Raw genomic sequence first — 20,304 nt, forward strand, 5'->3', positions numbered from 1 at the left:
ATTTTCTATCCAAAATTACACCCCATTTTTAAAACGTTTTGAATCTTCAAAATCTATGTACCTCTGAGTAGGTTATTTCCCCCTGAGTTCAAAAATACAAAATTACTGCGCATTCGATTGGAACATGTTCTTCAAACCCTGAATGTACCAAATTGCGCACAGTATGGTTATATAGAGACTACAGGAAACTCTAGACCAATATTCTTATTTTTCTGCAGGTAGATTTTCTAGGCAACCTAAATATACAGTGAATTGTGTTTGAAAAGTGTACTCAATAACAATTCGACACAGCCAAACCTATGGAGATTTGTACTCGTTAAAAAAAGTAATTAATTCGAAGACGTGCTAAATTCAATGAAAGCTGCTCATAAAAGAAGCACTTCGAAGAAAATAGTTGACGTTTCTTCGACAAAACTGCTCACGTGGCCACTCTTTCAAAATCGAATAATATTGGGCACCATAAGAACAGTGCACAGCGGACCAAACCAACGCCATTTAAAAGGTGGAATTGATAGGTCACCCGCCGTACAGCCCTAACTTTGCATCCAATGGCTTCTTTTTACTACAACTCATCAATAAAACTAGTAAGGAAAGTAGAAAAATCGGACGGAGCCAAAGTACTTCCGAATTCGGAGGGTATAAAAAGGGTTTATATGGGGACTACCTCCAAAAGGGAGTTCTTAATATGAAGATTTGTTACCAAATAGGAATGGTGGGTGGATTTGGTACTCAATTATAACCCGACATACCAAATTACAGTCAATTCGGTCGAAATCCTTCTTAAAATTTCTCATGATCCACATATTTAGGAGGTACCTTTGTATAGGGGTTAACCCATCAAGTGGACCGATATTGATGTTTTTTATTAGGGAGATTTCATACCAAGCACCCAAGCTCCTCAAAATACCGAAAATCTGGAGGTAGCTGGGCAATCCTTTGCGATATTAGAGGTCAACAGCTCCTCTGTGGCATCTTTTACGAATCATGTTTTCCGGAGTAAAATTTACACAAAAAAATGTGTTGGCCCATTTGACCCGCTAATAGCATAATTTCCTAGCCTCAGCTAGAAATTTATACCCTCTAATGTGGTAATGGTAATACTAAACACTATTAGAACACGTAGACGCTTCCAACATGCGAGTAGATATAACAATAAAATTAGTTTTAATTTTATGGTAAATCACTCCTCTTGCATATACTATCAACTTCTCGGGTTTATGTCCTTCGGGAGTAAATATATAAGCAATAGAATAACAATTTTGTCATTTTTCGCACAAACGTCTAGATTCATTTGACCCGCTAAATATTGAGTGATCTTCAACAAACAGTTATGGTCAGACCCCTTTGTCTGTGTAAAATGTCGTGATCGGTATATTAAAAGGTGGGTTTAGGATCAATATTTCACGGCGGTATAAACTCGTGGGGCCACACAAAGCTATAATGACTTTACAACATAGTTGTGAGGGCGAAAAATAGTATATTTTTGTTTTATTTATGAAACCTCGAAATGGATAACCTGTATATTATACGAATTTTTTATTATTTATTATTCATATAATAGAAGCAACTTTAAAATATTCCACATCTTACAAAGATTCCCAGTCACTTTATTGACAGTGACAACAACTACAACAATAATGTTTATTCTTACAGCAATTAATTTATTAGGTGTTATAAATTCAATGGGCGATATCATTCAGTTTCGAGTGACACCTTTATGGGCGCGTTGATTGCATTACAAGTAAGTAGTTGCATGTAAAATGAATTGCGATTATCTTAAATCTCTAGAGCACCTCTATAGTATAGCCAGGGTAGGACTACTTCCCAATGGGCCTTAAAACGTTCATTGCTAAAAAGCAACTCTTTAAATTGTTGACTGTCCGCGGAATCGCTGACAAAATTATCCACTGTGGCAGAATCGCTGGTATCACACAAGACAGCTGCCATGGTAATAAGTACGGTGATCATGGCTGAAAAGGGAAAGGAAATTTTAATTTAAAAAATATATATTTTTATTCTATTACGCATACCCCAAATACTCCCCTTCAAAATCATTTGATGTATATCCCGTAAATATGGCAACGACTTCGTATAACCCAGAAATGTTAAATTCTCTATTAAATGTTTGTGATAATAATGAATCATTTCATCGAAATGTTGAATTTTCAAATCCAATTTAGCTGAGGATAATATAAAATATAATAGATCCTGAGCTGGGGTACCATAACTGGGCAACTGTAAATCCACAAAATAGGTTTCTTTCAGTTCACCCTTGACGTCATATTGAAACATTATATTGTTGGACCAACAATCACCATGATTGAGAACATTAAAGGTATTATCATCTCTAATGGTTTGTTTAAATACTTCTTCCATAAATTTATCGGCATATTTCTCAAGTTCAGGATAAAACTTATCACAGCTCTTCATATTCTTTGTGGTCTTAAGTAAATGTTGTAGACCACTGGTAAACATACTACCCAATAGGACTTTACCTTCTTCATGAACAATTCCCCTAGAATGGCGATCAGAAAATTTGCCCTTCTTTTCAACCCAAACTGCTGAGGCAGCATGGAATTGAGCCAGTTTCCTTAGAACTCCTTTACAGTGATTCATATCGAGACAATCTTGACGTTTTACATTTCGAAAACCTCTACGGCCGAGATCTTCTAAGAGAATATATTCCTCTGTGACTGTAGGCAACTCATATGCCGTAGCACCAAATCGAATATTCATCCCTTTGGAACGATAAAGTTCTTCAAATCCCGGTACTATACGTCGATACATTTCCGCCTCCGTTGGGAACATATGCCATTTAATCATTTCATTGCGGTACAAATCGTTGTCGTGTGGAACTTTCAGCATCAATGTGAACTTCTCCACAGTTCCCGTTGTTAAAAGACAATCAATATGGACTTTGAGCATAACGGTGGCATAATTTTCACCAGGTGCCAATGCTGGACATACTTTGAAATTTTTAATTCCCTTGAAATCCGTTATTGTTTTCGAAAGAAGCTTTACGAATTTTTCACTTGTAATCCATGATGGAATTACAATTTCCTTAGACATTGTTATATATTTTTTTATTATTTCGATTTTTGATTTGACGAGTTAATGCACCCAGCGCGTTACAGAGTCGTACATTGACTGAATGCAGCTGCCTTGCAGTGAAATTGTGAATATAGTAGTTTGTGTGTGTTTAGAGTGTTTCATATTGATAGGCATAGGGATATATGAGACAATCCACTCTATATGAAATGCAATTGTGGGAATGATGGAGGTATATGCTACATGTATTAGGTGGGTGTATTTCTTGGTTGAGTACGATTATTCAGATAGAATCGAAAAGACGAAATTCATAAAATAACATTTCGGCTTTATAAAAGTTTATCTTTGAGAGCTATAGAAAATGAATATAACAATTAGTTATATGGATTCTAAAATCGATGGTCCATATAACTTATCGTTTGATAATTAGTTCATGCAAAGTTATCATCCAATGCGTCAACTGAAGTAGGATTATTTGTACAGACATGAGCTTTAACATAGCCCCACAAAAAATAGTCGGAAGGCCAATTGACGGATCCGGAAAGAGAAAAAATTTACCGAACTCATATAATATAATAGCTAAAAAATCACACTTTACAAGAGGTGCTCCTTATGTGCTTCTTGTAATGTATAGTAATATGTACACCGATTTAAACCATGCTTTTTGACAAACGATTTTGACTTCTATTAATACTTACACGTAATAGAGAACATCTCTATGCTGAATTTCATGTCAATAGTACAGAGATTATGTCTTTGGTGTACCAATTTCATGAAATCTGCCAAAATGATATAGGAGAGCTATATATATATAAATCTGGACATATGAAACTCCGAAAAAATTGGAAAAAAAATTAAAACACATAAGTCTAGAATCCAGAAACGTTGGTTATTTGTTGCTCAACCTAGATGAAATCAGACGAAAATATAAATGGAAACTAATCAAAATCTGTACCGATTTAAACAATTCGGTGCCCTATCAATCAGGTTGACGTGTGGTCAATCAAACTAACGTGGGGTCTTTGAGCACCAATTTTAATAGTGTTCGCCTTTGACCCTGTGCCAAATTTCATCTAGTTCGGATAATAAATTCATAAATTGAATCAAAAAGTAACTATGGGTATTGCATGTCAAACGAATGCCGAAAGACTTAAAGGGGCACTATACTCTGTTTCAAAAAATCTATATTTTTATCAAATTTGAACCTATAACTTCTCAATAAATCCCGTACTGCAAGAATCTACTAATTTTTACTATTTTCTTCGATATCATAAACAAAAAATTGTTATCGTAGTAAAAACTAGTAGATTCTTGGAGTACGGGAACAGATCAAAAATCTCTTTAAAATTCCAAGTAAAAATTAAAAAAAAACTTTTGGAGATATCGATTTATTGTGCAAGCGACAGGGGACAACGAGAGCATGCTTAAAAAATGAACTTATTATGCTATCCATGATAGGCAGAAGATAATGTTGATCGTATTATTTCGCTGCAAATAACATTCAATTCTCCTTCCAACATAAGGTGGAATGTATATTAAATTTGTGATTCGGTTTGCAACACATCGAACGATCCATCGGGGACTCCATAAAGTATATATATATATATTTCGGATCGAAATAAAATTCTATGTCGATTTAGTAATATCCGCCTGAACTAGATCGGGCCATGTTTAGTTAAAATCACTATATATAACGCAATATTTAGGACAGAACTGAAATGCAAATAGAGTACATCGGTCAACGTTTGCAATCCTAATATAACTGTACCCCCTCAATTTGATGTATTTACAATTAATTAATATAATACAATTAATCGACAATAAAACCGACTTTTGGTAAAATTGATCATTATAATGGCGCCCAATTTGTATGGAGCCGAAAAATTCGATTTAATCCAAAAAAATTCGATAATTCCCAGAAAATAGACGAAAAATAGTTAAAATATTTATGAAGCGCCCTCTGGCGTTGGTCATAGATAAAAATAAAGATTAGAAATGAATTTCTCGACCCAAAAATCCCTCATATACACATAAAAAAGGTAATATAACGATTAATAAAAAATCGAATTTTGAATCAAAATGATGTTATAGGGAAAAAATCATTTTTTGAAAAGGGAGAGACTCGAAAATCAATATAGACCTATGGTTCCTTCTCCAAAGTTGCTTAGAATTGTCCATAGAATCATCCTAGGGGCTGGATTTAATCGAATTTTCCGGCTCCATACTAATTGGCCCGCCCTAATATATATATATATATATATATATCTATCTATATATATATATATATATATATATATATATATATATACGAAAGATTTCATGTATACAGTGCAGTACAGTTCATGTATACAGTGCAACGTGAAAAATTGGTTTGGGTTGCAAATTCATCAGCTCCGTAGCCCTGGTAAAGATAATTGGTAAAGATAATTAAAATTGGACAATGTTCAAGAAACTTTGCACACACCATTCTAGACTCAATTCAGTACGCTAGCCAAATTTCGTGCAAAATTAAAATTAAATCGGGAGAAAATATTCTAGACTTAGTTCAGTGCGCAATACCAAATTTCGTCCAAGTCGAAAGATATATATGGACATCGGGCTATATCTAAATCTGAACCGATTTCCAAGAAATTTTACACACATCATTCCAGACTCAATTCGAATTTCGTGCAAATCGAAAGATATATAGAGACTTTGTTACACCATTTACATTAAATCGGACGAAAATATATATGGGAGCTATATTATAAAAAACACATAAGTCTAGAATCCAGAAACGTTGGTTATTTGGTGCTCAACCTAGATGAAATCAGACGAAAATATAAATGGAAACTAATCAAAATCTGTACCGATTTAAACCATTCGGTGCGCTATCAATCAGGTTGACGTGTGGTCAATCAAACTAACGTGGGGTCTTTGTCCACTAATTTTAGTAGTGTTCGCCTTTGACCCTAAAGAATGAGCTGTGCCAAATTTCATCTAGTTCGGATAATAAATTCATAAATTGAATCAAAAAGTAACTATGGCTATTGCAGTGCGCTATACCAAATTTCGTCCAAGTCGAAAGATATATATGGACTTCGGGCTATATCTAAATGTGAACCGATTTTCAAGAAATTTTACACACATCAATCCAGACTCAATTCAAATTTCGTGCAAATCGAAAGATATATAGGGACTTTGGTGCATCATTTACATTTAATCGGACGGAAATATATATAGGAGCTATATCTAAATCTGAACCGATTTTTCCCAATTTCAATAGGGTTCGTCCTTGGGCTAAATAAGTGACCTATGCCAAATTTCATCCAATTCGGATCATAAATCCGACCTTTACTTTATTTACAATTTAACATGGATAGACAGACAGACGGACGGACATGCATAAATCGACTTAAAAAGTGATTCTATACTTATTCTCAAAAGGAACCATGTGTCTATCTCGTTTCCTTTTGCCTGTTACAAACATATGCACAAAGACATAATACCCTGTACCACAGTGTGGTGAAGGGTATACAAATAATTATATCTGCTTCATCAATATTCCTCTAGATAACACGCAAGATTAAAATACAAATATACGAACATTTCACGCGTTATTAAAAGCTGTAAGAAAAAGAAATCGCGTGTCTTTTCAACTGCTGCTAAAATAAGTAGTATAGCAAATCCAATTTGTAAACCTATAATAATCTAATAATATATATTTTGTATTTAATTTTGAGAAACATATTTTAAGATTTTTTTTAATCAACTAAAATTTACATATCTTGTCAAAGAGGTAACATAAATTAAAAATATGATGACATAAATACATTATATTTTTATTTTGATTGCTTAATAACTGTAATTATAATAACTATGTTTAATAACTGTATAATTTGCATATAACTGAAAATGAGAAATTTTGAATTTTTGACAGCTATTTTCCTAGAACGCTTTACGGTCTATCTTCGTTATCGACACTGTAAGAGGAGCTTAGCAAAACCACATACAATTATATTTACTACATTGAAGGGGATAAAATATATATTTATGAATAAAATACTTTGTTAAAAACTACAATACATTCTTCAAAGTCATCGATTTAAATAAAATACAATTCTATTGTTCTAAATAACTATCACTGAGATAACAAACGAATTTTAGAATAAACTAGAACATGATCCCATAATTTACAACTACATTCCATTTAAAAAAATAACATCAGCGAACGTTAAGAAATAATTTTAATAGTTTTCACTTCAGAACAGTAAATTCTTCTGAAATATTTTAATTATTGTCTAGATTTTAAACAAATGCAACGGGCCACTTTGACAATAGTTCAGATTATTACTGCTCAAAAAATACTGCGAATTGAATATCTTAAGAGAGTGTTTATTTATGAATACTATTCTTGCCCCCAGATATAATGTACTTATGGAATATACTTTGTTCACTGTATGACCCCCTTTATTTTCAAATGAAGAAAACGTTGAGCAAAATGTTCACATTCGATTGAACACGATTAATCCCTGCATAATATTTAGGTTGTCCCGCCATACCGGGATCTTGGTTTATAAACATGTTCTTCACAGAACATTCTTAAATCTATACCTTCCACCAGTCCTCATAAAAAGGTCAGGCGTCATTTTCAGCGTGTTCATATTCAACCGAAGTGTATGTCGTTTTCTCCTGGCAAAGATTTGCGTGACATTGCCATCGTATAAAGGTCTCCATCGATGTCTGGTATTTTGAATGTTAACCCCATGGTGGAGGGTATAAATGATTTGTTATAACTTGTCAATTATGGCCTTATTATTCCATTTAAATCTAAAAAATTTCGAAATTATACATATTAACTATATCTAAATCTGAACCGAATTTAGTGCGCTATAAAACTTTCATGTATATCGGGTGCACCATTTACAATGACAAAAATATATATGGGACCTATATGTAAATCTGAAACAATTCTGTTGGCCCATCTTCTTTCCTTCTCCATATTACTCGAAACCCACTCAGGCTTTGTGAACCTGAACAAAGAAGCAAACTCAGATTGAGCAGGAATAATATATACAGAAGTAAAATCAACTGCAACAACATTGGTAGTAAAATCAACTGCATCTCAGTTTGAAAGGCTTCCCAACCCTGAATGCTATTGAAATTTGGGGGTAAAGGGTTCAGATAAATTTTCGACGTACTTCTCGTAAATTGTGTACTAAAAACCTATCGTTTGTCCGTTTGCCAGTTGATTTTACAGAATTTAGTCTAAAATGACTTGTGACATGGAAGTATGTGTAGTATATATTAATACTACACATAATTCACTAGCATATGCCCGCTACTTTGCCAGCGAATGTGGGAACTATGTGTTAAAATATTATGTTATTTTCACAGAAAACTACATATTTCGGAAGAGCTAATCAACATACACTCCAGTATCGAACATAATTAAAATTTGAGTATGTTGAGTATGGAGGTAATTTTGTAGTATAAGAGAATAAAGGTATAATTCTCTTATACTACAAAATTACCTCCATATCTCAATACTCCCGCAGCAGAAATTTAGCTCCATACTAAATATGGTGCCATTTATTACGTTTCGTACTCATGTAGTACTTATTTCCAAAAAATTCCAAGTTTCATATTTCGAGCTTTACTGGTTCACCCAAGTCCAAATTTGAAAAAAGTACCGAACTCTCCAACCCAATGGAAATCATATTTCAACATTCCATGATTCCAGCCTGATTGGTTCCCCAAGTCCAAATTGTATCAAATTTAAGTATCATTTAGTAAACATTGGTAGAAATTTCCAAAACTTCCTATATACCTTAATCCAAAACCCCTACAGTGATCGTGACTACAAATTTTAGGATTCCAGTTCTATTCGTTCACCAAAATTTGTACCAAATTTAGTACCATTTAACACGCACAAGTACGAACTTCCAAAACTATTTACATACTTCAATTCTACAGTCTAACAGTAATCTTTATTCCAAATTTCAGGATTCCAGCTCTGTCTGTTAACCAAAATCCAAAACGTATCAAATGTAGTACCATTTAGTACCCATAAGTACAAATTTCTAAAACTACATCCATACACCCATCCTAGACTCCGACAGTAATTTTAATTCCAAATTTCAATACTACATCCATACCCAAATCCTACACTCCAGCAGTAATCTTATTTCCAAATTTCAGTCTTTCAGCTCTATCAGTTCACCAAAATTAAAACTGTACCAATTATAGTAAGATTTAGTACATTTCGTACACATAAGTAAAAAATTTCCAAAACTACGTACATATCCAAATTCTTCGCTATGACGGTAATACACAACTATGTTGTCAGGGTATTATATCTTTGTGCAGCCCAAGAGTTTGTAACGCCGCGAAATATTGGTCCTAAGTATACCAATCATCATATCTCGACGAGCTGAGTAGATATAGACATGTCCTTCCGTCCGTGTGTCCGTCTGTCCATTATAATTTGTTAACACGATACAGGCCACAGTTATGGACCAATCTTCACGAAATTTTGCATGTAGGATGGATTCTGTCCAATGAATACCCCTATTGTAATTAATAGGCGTATTCATTAGGGGATGAAATGGACCAAAAACTTTATTTTTGCCTGATTTTCTGGTCGCTCCACAAGCCTTAATTATGGCTCAAACATCGCGAATTTTTTAGATGGAGAAGGGGATCGGGCTAACGAATAAGCATGCATGTTTTGATAAAGATCAGTGAATATTTAGCTGGCCAAATGGACCCTTAGTTTTGTGTGGAAATGACAAAATTTGTATTCTCTAGCGTATATATTTACCCCTCAAGGACATAGACACCGGAAGTTGATAGTATATCCAATATAAGTGGTTGACCCTTAAATTGATACCAATTATATTGTCGGGAGTTCCACTTAAATATGTACAGGTGCTTACGTATTCATATATTATTTAAAAACCCATTACCACACTAGAGGGCTGAAATACAGGGCTGATCGCTTTGAAATTCGGTGATGATCAGATAATAATTTTGGATGGAGAGGACCGAAAACTTAATTGTTTTGTGTTTTTTTTTTAGGGTCGATCGATCCCAACACAACCCACGGTGACGGGAATTTAGACAAGTAATTAGAAGGCCTATTAGTAATAGTTTTTAGTCTCTAGCTCAGAATGTAGAACCACAGAAAGTTAGATTTTCATGGAAGTTGGTAGGGTATCATATGGTCGGCCCCATCCGACTATACTGTTCCGCTCACAGGTTTTAAATTTCAGAATTCTAGATTCATCCATTACTCCAAATTCTAATTCTAACAAATTTAGTAATTTTCGTATACATGAGTACACGCTTTCAAATCAACCTCCTTATATCGACTCTACTTTTCAACCTTAATTCACATTCAAAATTTCAAGTTTTTACCTCTATCTGTTCACATGCAACGAAGTTTTAGCAACTTTAGAACATTTTAGTACTTTTCGGATACTTATAGTTCGATTGTCCAAAAAACCCTTTTGCTAATCAATTCTACATTCGAGCGAGTGACACTCATTTCAAATGTATGAGTTCTAGTTCTACCGGTTCGCCAAATACCACATTTAGTACTTTTTACTATTTTTCGTGCCGTTCTGGTATGAATTTCCAAAAACCAGCCTTATCTCTAACCTTTGGACCAAGAATGACCCTCACCCAAAATTTCAATTTCAAAATTGTTCCCATATATAATTTGAAACCTAAAAGCAACTCTTACACATACCCTACTTGGTGTAATTCTTTTCATACAAGTTTAGTATAATTAAATATTACAATTATATTACTTCAAAATTAATACGTTATCTAATCTCTTGTAAAGCTGTTGGAACGTAATTACATACCGCACAATGCACTCACATGAAGTTATCTTTAGTTCAACCACAATAACAAATCAATTATTAAGTAATACGTATTTATTTATAGACAAAAAATAGTTGAACATTTTTCCAATTATTAAATAAAATATTTTATTGATAAGACTATGAGAATTGTGACAAAAGAATGAGTTTTAACATATACGAACATCACACCGAATAAAACTATACTATACAATAATACTCAAAATAATAATAATAATAACAAAACTAAGTTCTTAAAAAGTACAATGATGTAATGAGTGTAATTAATTGCAATCCAAAAATCCTTTATAGTACATCCATGGCAGTACCAACTCCAAATGTTGTTTTACACGTTCCTGCTGATAAACCTGAGCATTATGTTCAGAGTCATTTACCAGATTGTCCAGTGTTGCTGAATCCACCGGATCGGCTAATGCTGTGGGCATAATATTGAATGCAGCAAATGTGCCTGAAAAGAAATTTTGGAATTAATTAGTAAACCAGTGAGCGGAGTCAACCAAATTTTGTAATTTTTTACACAAAAGTCAGGTTATATTTGACACGCTAAATATTTACAGATCTTTATCAAAACAAACATGCTTATTCTTTGTCCCGATCCCCTTCTCCATGTAAAAATTCGCGATGTTTGGGCCATAATTACGACCAGAAAAACCGACAAAAATGAAATATTTTGGACAATTTCATCCCCTAAATATTAACCGACCCAATATTGGTCTTCATTGGCCAGAACCCATCATACATGCAAAATTTCGTGAAGATTGGTCCATAACAGTGGCCTGTATCGAGTTTACAAATTATAATAGATAGACGGACGGGGCTGCACAAAGCTATAATATCCTTACAACATAGTTGTGTGGGACACAAAAACAAAGTAAATAATACAAATGGAAATCTTCTATAACAAAACATGAGGCCATTTAATAGTTGGATTCTCATCGAGTAGTGAAACCCCCTACCGAAAATAATATTGGTCTACTTTGTAGGATAAGACATGTGTGACTTCCACTAGAGATTTTTTTACGTTTTGCAAACGAATTGGCACATATTTGATATTTTGGTTTTTACTTTGATAGGAAATCGACCTAACAAAAATGTATATTTGCCCATTCCACCTAACAAAAAATCTATATTTGTCTATGTTTAGGGTTGTCCTCCTTATAACGTTACCCACGATACCTTCAATAGGTTTTCCTACAAAAAATTTAAAATACATGTCGATATTTGGGTGTAGTATAAATATAAAGGCCCAGCTCCTTTATCGGCATTTTGATAGTCCTATGCGCAGTTTCTATCCTACACTGAAAGAAAAATGCTTCGTTGTATCAATGAACCCGTTTCATTGATTTTTTTTCATTGATGCAACGAAAAGCTACATTAATATAATGAATGTTTTGTTCATGCAATGAAATCTTACGTTGCTTGAAAATTCAATGATTTGTGGTTTCATTGAATAAATGAAATGCGTTTCATTAATGTTACGAAACTTTTTATTTGTATAAAATTCAGTAAAATATGTAATTCTTGAAATGATACATAAATTTTCTGCCAGTTGCAAACTAGTACGCAACCAAAGCATATGAAATTTAAGGGTAAATTTTGATAATTGTTATATTTAAATTTTGGCTACAAATTTAATGAAGCAGTTTCATGAAATTAATGAAACGTTTCATTCATTTAATGAAACGGGGAAACATGTTAAAAACATAGTTGGGAAAAGTAGCTAATCTTTATATTTATTATACTGGTTATAACGAACCCCGGTTATAACATAGTATGCAAATAGCGAGCTGTTTTCTCCGGTCCCAAAAAATTGGTACCTATTTGTTATGCTACGTTTATAACGAGCACGGTTGTAACAATAACCGGCAGTGATCAAGGAATCATTAAAAGTTGTATGCTAAAATTATGTTGCAGAAATATTTATCATCTATTCTCTTCCAATTTTCATGTTGGATGCGCTGTATGTGCATACGCAATAAACAATAAACTTGCTATGCCAGCATAGGCCGAGGGAGAATATTATTATTATTTTATATAAGTGCAAATTTGTTTCATATAATTTGGCGAAAAACAGGTGGCAACCGAAAATCCCCATTTTACCTCCCGCTAAGCATTAACCGTCTTTTTATTCTTAGCTGTAACCAAAAATGAACACATAATTTTTTGCAAAAAAAAATAACGTAGCAACAGAAAAAACACTCCTTTCCTCCCTCTTTCCTAACAAAGATCAACAGAAAAAACTCCTTACCTCCCTCTTTTCTATCCTCACTCTTTTCTCAGCCTTAACCAAAATGCATACACATAATTATGAAGTGGCGCTACCGACAAAAACCTCTACGCAAGTATACACACAAATTATTGATGTTGTTGCATTAAAAAACAAACGCATTTTTGCAATTTGGAATTAGAATGCAAATAGCAAATAATTGGTTTCTTTTTGAATAGTAACAGCGACAACAATTTGTATGTATACTTGCGTAGAGTTTTTTGCCGGTAGAATATCGATGCACAAAACAAAAAAATAACGTAGCAACCGAAAAAACACTCCTTGCCTCCCTCCATCCATTCTAACAAAGATCATACACCAATCAAATGTGTTATCTTTTGTTCTCAGCTCACATAATTATGAAGGGCCGCTAGCGGCAAAAACAACCACGAAAGTATACACACAAATTATTGATGTTGTTGCTATCATCCAAAAACAAACACATTTTTGCAATTTGGAATTAGAATGCAAATAGCAAATAATTGGTTTCTTTTTGAATAGTAACAACAACAACAATTTGTATGTAAAAAACTTGCGTAGAGTTTTTTGCCGGTAGAATATCGATGCACAAAACAAAACAAAAAAATAACGTAGCAACCGAAAAAACACTCCTTGCCTCCCTCCATCCATTCTAACAAAGATCGACAACCATTCAAATGTGTTATTCTTTTTTGTTCTTAGCTGCAGTATCGTAGACAGAATTTTATTTTGGGGGGACCCGGTGGTACAAAATGAAAAAAAATTCGTTGTTGCAAACATAAATTTAAAAATTTTCAATTCCCCCTCTGGCTACGTCGATGCTTAGCTGCAACCATAAAGCAGTGATGCACGATTGAGCAGGCTAGAGTTTCTCAGCAGCAACAACATCAATAATTTGTGTGTATACTTGCGTGGTTGTTTTTGCCGCTAGCGGTACTTCATAATTATGTGAGCTGAGAACAAAAGAGAATAACACATTTGAATGGTGGTTGATCTTTTTTAGAATAGAGGGAGGTAAGAAGTGTTTTTTGGTACTTTATGTTTTCTTTTTGCAAATAATGATGTGTGCCTTTTTGGTTACATCAAAAGAGAGCAACAAGTTTTAAATGGTGGTTGATCACAAACAAAGAAACGAATATCAGAAAAGAAAAAAAAATAAATTCCTGTTGATCTCATTTGGTATTTTCTCTTCGAAACGAGCAGACGTTAAAAGTAAAAGTGTTTTGGTGAAGTGAAGTTTTTGAAGTGTTTGGAGCAACACAAAATAAGTAAGTATAATATGAAGTGTTTTATTTGTGCTAAATATTTTGCAGAAAATGATAATCTGTTTAAACATTTAAAAGAATATCATTTTCTGAAAACGCACGACAATTATATGTGTTGTGAAAGTGTTTATACTAATTCATCAACGTTTAAAAGACATGTTAGAAAAAAACATCCTGACAACCAATGGAAATTTTTGTGAAAGCTACGCGGAAATTCCAAGCAATTTACAAAGGAATTTTATATGTGAAAAAGAATCGATTGATGTCCATTGTAATATTAAATATGAAAGTGAATGCGGTCACGACCAATTTACGTTACAAAATATATCAAAGAATTACTTAGAATTTCAAACTGCAATGCATCAAACTTTAATTTTACAAGAAAGGACGTTGAAAGTATAAACGAAAATTTGATAAATATGATTGTCCCATTGTTGACGCATTTTGTTTTCTTTCCAGAAATTTAGATGGCGAACAGTCGCTGAAAATTTTCAAATTTTCCGAGAACTGTAAACAAATCTTCAAAAAGTTAAAAACAGAGCTTAACTTAACAAAAAACCCAATGGAGCCCGATCTTTTTGAATTAATTTATTAATTTAAGTTGGTGGTTGCTCCAACAACAAATATATGAAAAACGGACGACAACTTCAACATTTAACCAATATAACTCAAGGTGATTTTTGGAAAAAGAAGATGGGAATGCATCCGAATAAACTACTTATACCATACTTTCTTCACTCCGATGATCTCGAAGGTAAACACAAGTTTTCCATCCCTCCAAGTACCAGAAGCTGGCAATATATCAGAAGATGATAAGGTATATATTAAGAAACAGTTAAATATATAAAAATTTTAAAAAATCTTCCTTCTATTTGCAGATGAATCCGTTCTGGCATATATTACAATCATCAAATATTATAATTTAACGCCTGAGGAATTCAATAATGCGTGGAGAGTTTAATCAATATACCGAATAAAGCAATTTATGGAAGGAACTCAAAACATAGCTGAGATTTTAAAAAAGTGGCCACAATACAAATTTCCAAACTGCTGTCAATTGGTAAGATAAAATGTTCATTTGCATAAATAGAAGGTGTTGTTGTATATCAAATGTAATGTTTTAGTTGCATATTAATCTGAAATTAAAAATTATGTTAATAAATATGAACTTCAATTTTAATCGAAATGTTTAAAAATGATTATTGTATTGTTTTAATTGAATATAAATTTAATATTAATATTCAATTAATTTAATAAAAATATCTAATTACATATAAAATACCAATAAATTTAAATATTATATTTAAAATTGAAGTTCATATTTATTAACACAATTTTTAATTTCAGATTAATATGCAACTAAAACATTACATTTGATATACAAATTAATATTCCAACTAAAGCTTTTCATTTGAAATTACTATTTCTAAAATATTCCTTAATTTACCATGAACCATGTTTATTTAGTAGTTTGAAATCAAAATCAATCTGAAAAAAAATAATATAAAACTATACCAACACCTTCTATTAATGCAAATGAACATTTTATCATTTTATCTTATTAATTTTATTTCATTAAATAATATTACATTAATTTGAAACGAAAATCTTTAAATGAAATATTAGTTGGTATTTTAAATACAATGTTATGTATCAAATCAAATATTAATTTCAAATGTAAAATTTTAAATGAAATACTGATTTGTATTCCTATATATATATATATATATATATATGAATTTCAAATTCAAAATTTGAAATTAATAAGATTATAATTAAATACTAATACTAAAAAAATAAATATATGAAATTAATTAATATATATATTAGTAAAATAAACTATTTACAAAAATAAAAATTTCATTCCAATAATATCATTAATGAAGAAGTTTCATTTTATTAATGTAGACATTTTACTGTACTAATGAATGTTTGTCATTCTATTAATGCAGAAGTATCATTGCATTCATGAAAGTGTTTTATTACATTAATGAATGTTTTTCATTGCTGTAATGAATTTTTTTCATTGAATTAAATAATATTTTTCATTGCATTAATGAAGATGTTCATTGTATCAATGAATGTTTTTCACAGCATTGATGAATAAGTTTCATTACATTAATGAACGTTTTTCATTGCATTAATGAAGAAGATTCCTTTCATTAACGAAAGTTTGCAATTTTATTAATGTAGAAGTTTCATTGCAATAATGAAGAAGTTTCATTGCATTAATAAAGAAGTTTCGTTGCATCAATGAATTTGTTTCCCTGCATCAATGAAGAAATTTCATTTCATTAACGAATAATTTCGTTAATTTTACATTAATGAAACTCAATGAAACTTTTTTCATTAATTCAATGAACCTCTACGTTGGTTCAAAATCCATGACAAATTTCATTGATGGAACGTAAGAATTCATTTATGTTATGAAGCTTTTTTTTCAGTGTACACCATAAGGTAAAGTGTGCATTAAATTTGTCATTCCGTTTTCAACACCTCGAAATAATCGTTGGGGACCCCAGTAAGTACATATATTCATAATCAGAATTCTATGTCGCTTTAATCATGTTAAAATTACGATGGAGATATCAATCGATAACATAAAGTTCTGAACATTTCCACATACATTATTATACCCTACACAACTATGTTGTCAGGGTATTATAGCTTTGTGCAGCCCCAAGAGTTTGTAACGTCGCGAAATATTGGTCCTAGACCCACCTTTAAGTATACCGATCGTCATATCTCGACGAGCTGAGTCGATCTAGACATGTGTGTCCGTCCGTCCGTCTGTTCATTATAATTTGTAAACATGATACAGGCCACAGTTATGGACCAATCTACACGAAATTTTGCATATAATATGGGTTCTGCCCAATGAAGACCCCTATTGTTTTTGGTAAAGATCGGTTAATATTTACGGGATGAAATAGACCAAATACTTAATTTTTGTCGGTTTTTCTGGTCGCTCCAGAGGCCGCAATTATGGCCCAAACATCGCGAGAAGGGGATCGGTCCAAAGAATAAGCATGCCTGATTTGATAAAGATCGGTCAATTTTTAGCGGGTCAACTGGACCCTGACTTTTGTGTGAAAAATTACAAAATTTGTATTCTATAGCGTATATATTTACTCCTGAAGGACATAGACCCATGAAGTCTATAGTATATCCAAAAGGAGTGGTTCAGCTTTAAATTGATACCAATTATATGGTCGTATGTACTCGGATGTGGGAGTTACACTTAAATATTTTCAGGGGCTTACGTATTCATATATTATTTAGTAACATATTGCCACAAAAGAGGGGGGAAATATAGCGCTAATCGCTTTGAAATTTTCCATGAGGATCCAGGTATGGTCAAGGACAACGCCTATAATTTTCTTTGATGATCAGATTAAAATTTGGATGAAATGGACCCAAAACTAAATTTTTTGTGTTTTTTTCGAGTCGATCTATAGGCTACAACACAACACACTGTGAAGTGAATCTGGACAAGTAATTGGAAGGGCTGTACAGAATATTGGGATATTCGGAAAAGATGTCAGTGTAAGGAAGGGGTGCTGTTGATCTCTAATCGGTCAAGAAATATTGATTAGGCTCGAAATAAAAATACGCAAAAGTTAGAGTTCTGTGGTAATTGTGTAGGGTATCATATGGTCGGCCCCGTCCGACTATACTACTCCGCTCACTGGTTAGTACATTTACTTCGTGAAAATGGGATATATCGGTTCACGTGTTGGCATAGCTCTCATATATCGGTACCGCCAATATTCGGTATTATATAAATGTGGGGTAGGATATTCAACCGAATTGGTAGTCATTTGATATCTTGGGTTCACATTATTTATCAAATCTCCCTACCAATAGTTATCAATATTGACCCAAGTTAACCTCCATATGACGTTAAGACATATTATTCAAACGTCACACATCATTTTCGGAATGTTCAAGAAGTTAGCACAACCTGAGTGCCTGTAGTTTAGTATTTTGTTTTCTCCGGAGAGTATAAAAAGTTCGACCCGGCCGAACGGATCGAAGTTTCTGCTTATTTTTAATGGACTAAATATTATAATACCCATGTGTTTGTGAAGGGTAATGAAGTGCATTTCAAACTTTGCTTATGTCACTCAAAACTTCTAAAATTACATTAGGTTCAAATGTTATCCTTGAACACTTACCATACGCCTTCGATTCCATAATCATTTTATGTAGGCCAGCCAATGTTGGTAATTTCTTAGAGTATTTCAATAATTTCAAATTATCAATTAAATGATCGTAATAATATCTCACAAGTTCATCGAAACATGCAACCTTCAAGCCCAACTGGACAGAGGTGAATAAAAAATAGATAATATCATCACCGGGAGAAGCGTAACGAGCCATTTGATAATCAACAAGATATACATCACGAATCTTATTCTCAATGTCATCATCATATCGGAACATCATGTTATTACACCAAAAATCACCATGATTGAGGACATTAAATTCCAGCGGATCAAATTCCACATTGTGCAGTAGAAACTCACAAAATCCCTCGCTCAAACGTTCCAACTCTGCATAATAAATAACTTTATTGTCTAGATTTTGGGCAACCTTTAAAACATTTCGTATGCCAGCTGTTGACATAGAACGTATCAAAGGTTCTCCATCGGGATTAATGGAACCTTTGAGGTAAATTTCATTGTAGGGTCCTTTGCGTTCAACACGAACAGCAGACGCAGCATGCCATTGGGCCAATTTTTTCAAGGCACATTTACAATGTTCCATATCCAGAGAATTTTGACGATTGGCATTTTTAAATCCACGCAAGCTAACATCCTCCAGCAACAGATATTCCTGTTCAACAGGTAGCGCATAACAATGCGGACCAAAACGCACGTCCACACCAACTTCACGATACATTTCTTCAAAGTCGGGTATAAAAACGCGATACACTTCCGTTTCCTTATTAAAGACATTCCATTTATACATCAGGGTGTTATACAAATCAGTATCGTGGGCCACTTTTAGAAAGTAGTTTTGTGTATGTGTGGTATTATCGTTAAGTAGAACTTCAATCTGCACCTTTAAAGCAATGGCAACATAATTTTCTCCCGGACCCAAAGCATTATAAACACGAAACTCTTTGATTTCCTTATATTCCGGCACAGTTTCACACAAAATATTTTCAAACAGTTCTGCCTTAATCCAGTCGGGTATTTGAGACATATTTTTGGGTTGTTGTTTCGTTGTAGACGACGTTTCAGACTTAACTAAAATCTGGTTATGTTCGATGACACAGTTTTATAAAACAAAAATGTTGCGTCTTACATGTTTGATTAAAAACAAAATAAAACAAGACGCAGTAAGAAAAAAAGAACAAGCAATTAGAAAATTAAACAAGTTCAAAGGGGTGTTATATTCGGTGTTGTCGAATTTTATGTACCCTTTGGCATGGGCATCGATTAGATGTTAAGGTGAATTTGGTATTTCTATATTCTACACCGCACAGTGGTACAGGTTATAATGCCTCTATGCATTTGTAAGGAACAAACTCCATTCTTCAGCACTTTAAAACGCTGGTATAATGTTTTCAATCGGCAGACTGGAAAATTTCTTCCACTTACTTACTTCTGTATTTATTTTACTACTCGTTGGATCCATTACTCAAACATAGCTAGTGCCAATAGGCGCGAAAACGTTATGAAACCAGTAAAAACGTCGTTAATTTCGGCCTGACCGTACTTTTTATTCGCTCCACCAGGTTGTGTACATTCAAAAGTCCTTATGTCGATCAGGACCTTTATATGGCACTATCTTATTTGTGAACAGTTATTAGGTTACTTATGGCCTAAAAAAAATGTTCCAAATTGCAGACATTAAGGTTGGAAAACTT

General features: G+C 33.0%; 2 protein-coding genes across 2 annotated transcripts; both read right to left on the reverse strand.

Moving 5' to 3' along the window:
- Positions 1 to 1,776: 1,776 nt before the first annotated feature.
- LOC133335440 (uncharacterized) lies at positions 1,777 to 3,069 on the reverse strand. The gene is made up of 2 exons (XM_061543713.1): positions 2,031 to 3,069; positions 1,777 to 1,970 (listed from the first exon to the last, which is right to left on the reverse strand). The coding sequence occupies exons 1-2, from the start codon at positions 3,067 to 3,069 to the stop codon at positions 1,777 to 1,779; spliced, it is 1,233 nt and encodes a 410-aa protein (XP_061399697.1).
- Positions 3,070 to 11,179: 8,110 nt separating this feature from the next.
- LOC133335441 (uncharacterized) lies at positions 11,180 to 20,072 on the reverse strand. Its single transcript, XM_061543714.1, has 3 exons — positions 20,040 to 20,072; positions 18,605 to 19,688; positions 11,180 to 11,364 (listed from the first exon to the last, which is right to left on the reverse strand). The coding sequence occupies exons 1-3, from the start codon at positions 20,070 to 20,072 to the stop codon at positions 11,180 to 11,182; spliced, it is 1,302 nt and encodes a 433-aa protein (XP_061399698.1).
- Between the last annotated feature and the right edge of the window lie 232 nt (positions 20,073 to 20,304).

This window comes from Musca vetustissima, unplaced genomic scaffold, assembly GCF_032173495.1.
Source record: "Musca vetustissima isolate MV318-11 ecotype Yass unplaced genomic scaffold, APGP_CSIRO_Mvet_v1 utg76473, whole genome shotgun sequence".
Taxonomy (NCBI): domain Eukaryota; kingdom Metazoa; phylum Arthropoda; class Insecta; order Diptera; family Muscidae; genus Musca; species Musca vetustissima.

Coding starts and splice junctions, on each gene's coding strand:
- LOC133335440 (XM_061543713.1), bottom strand. CDS start 3,069: ATGTCTAAGGAAATTGTAATTCCATCATGGATTACAAGTGAAAAATTC. Junction 1,971..2,030: donor TTTGAAGGGGAGTATTTGGG/GTATGCGTAATA, acceptor TTCCCTTTTCAG/CCATGATCACCGTACTTATT.
- LOC133335441 (XM_061543714.1), bottom strand. CDS start 20,072: ATGGATCCAACGAGTAGTAAAATAAATACAGAA. Junction 19,689..20,039: donor GTAGTAAAATAAATACAGAA/GTAAGTAAGTGG, acceptor GAACATAACCAG/ATTTTAGTTAAGTCTGAAAC. Junction 11,365..18,604: donor TATGGAATCGAAGGCGTATG/GTAAGTGTTCAA, acceptor ATTTCTTTTCAG/GCACATTTGCTGCATTCAAT.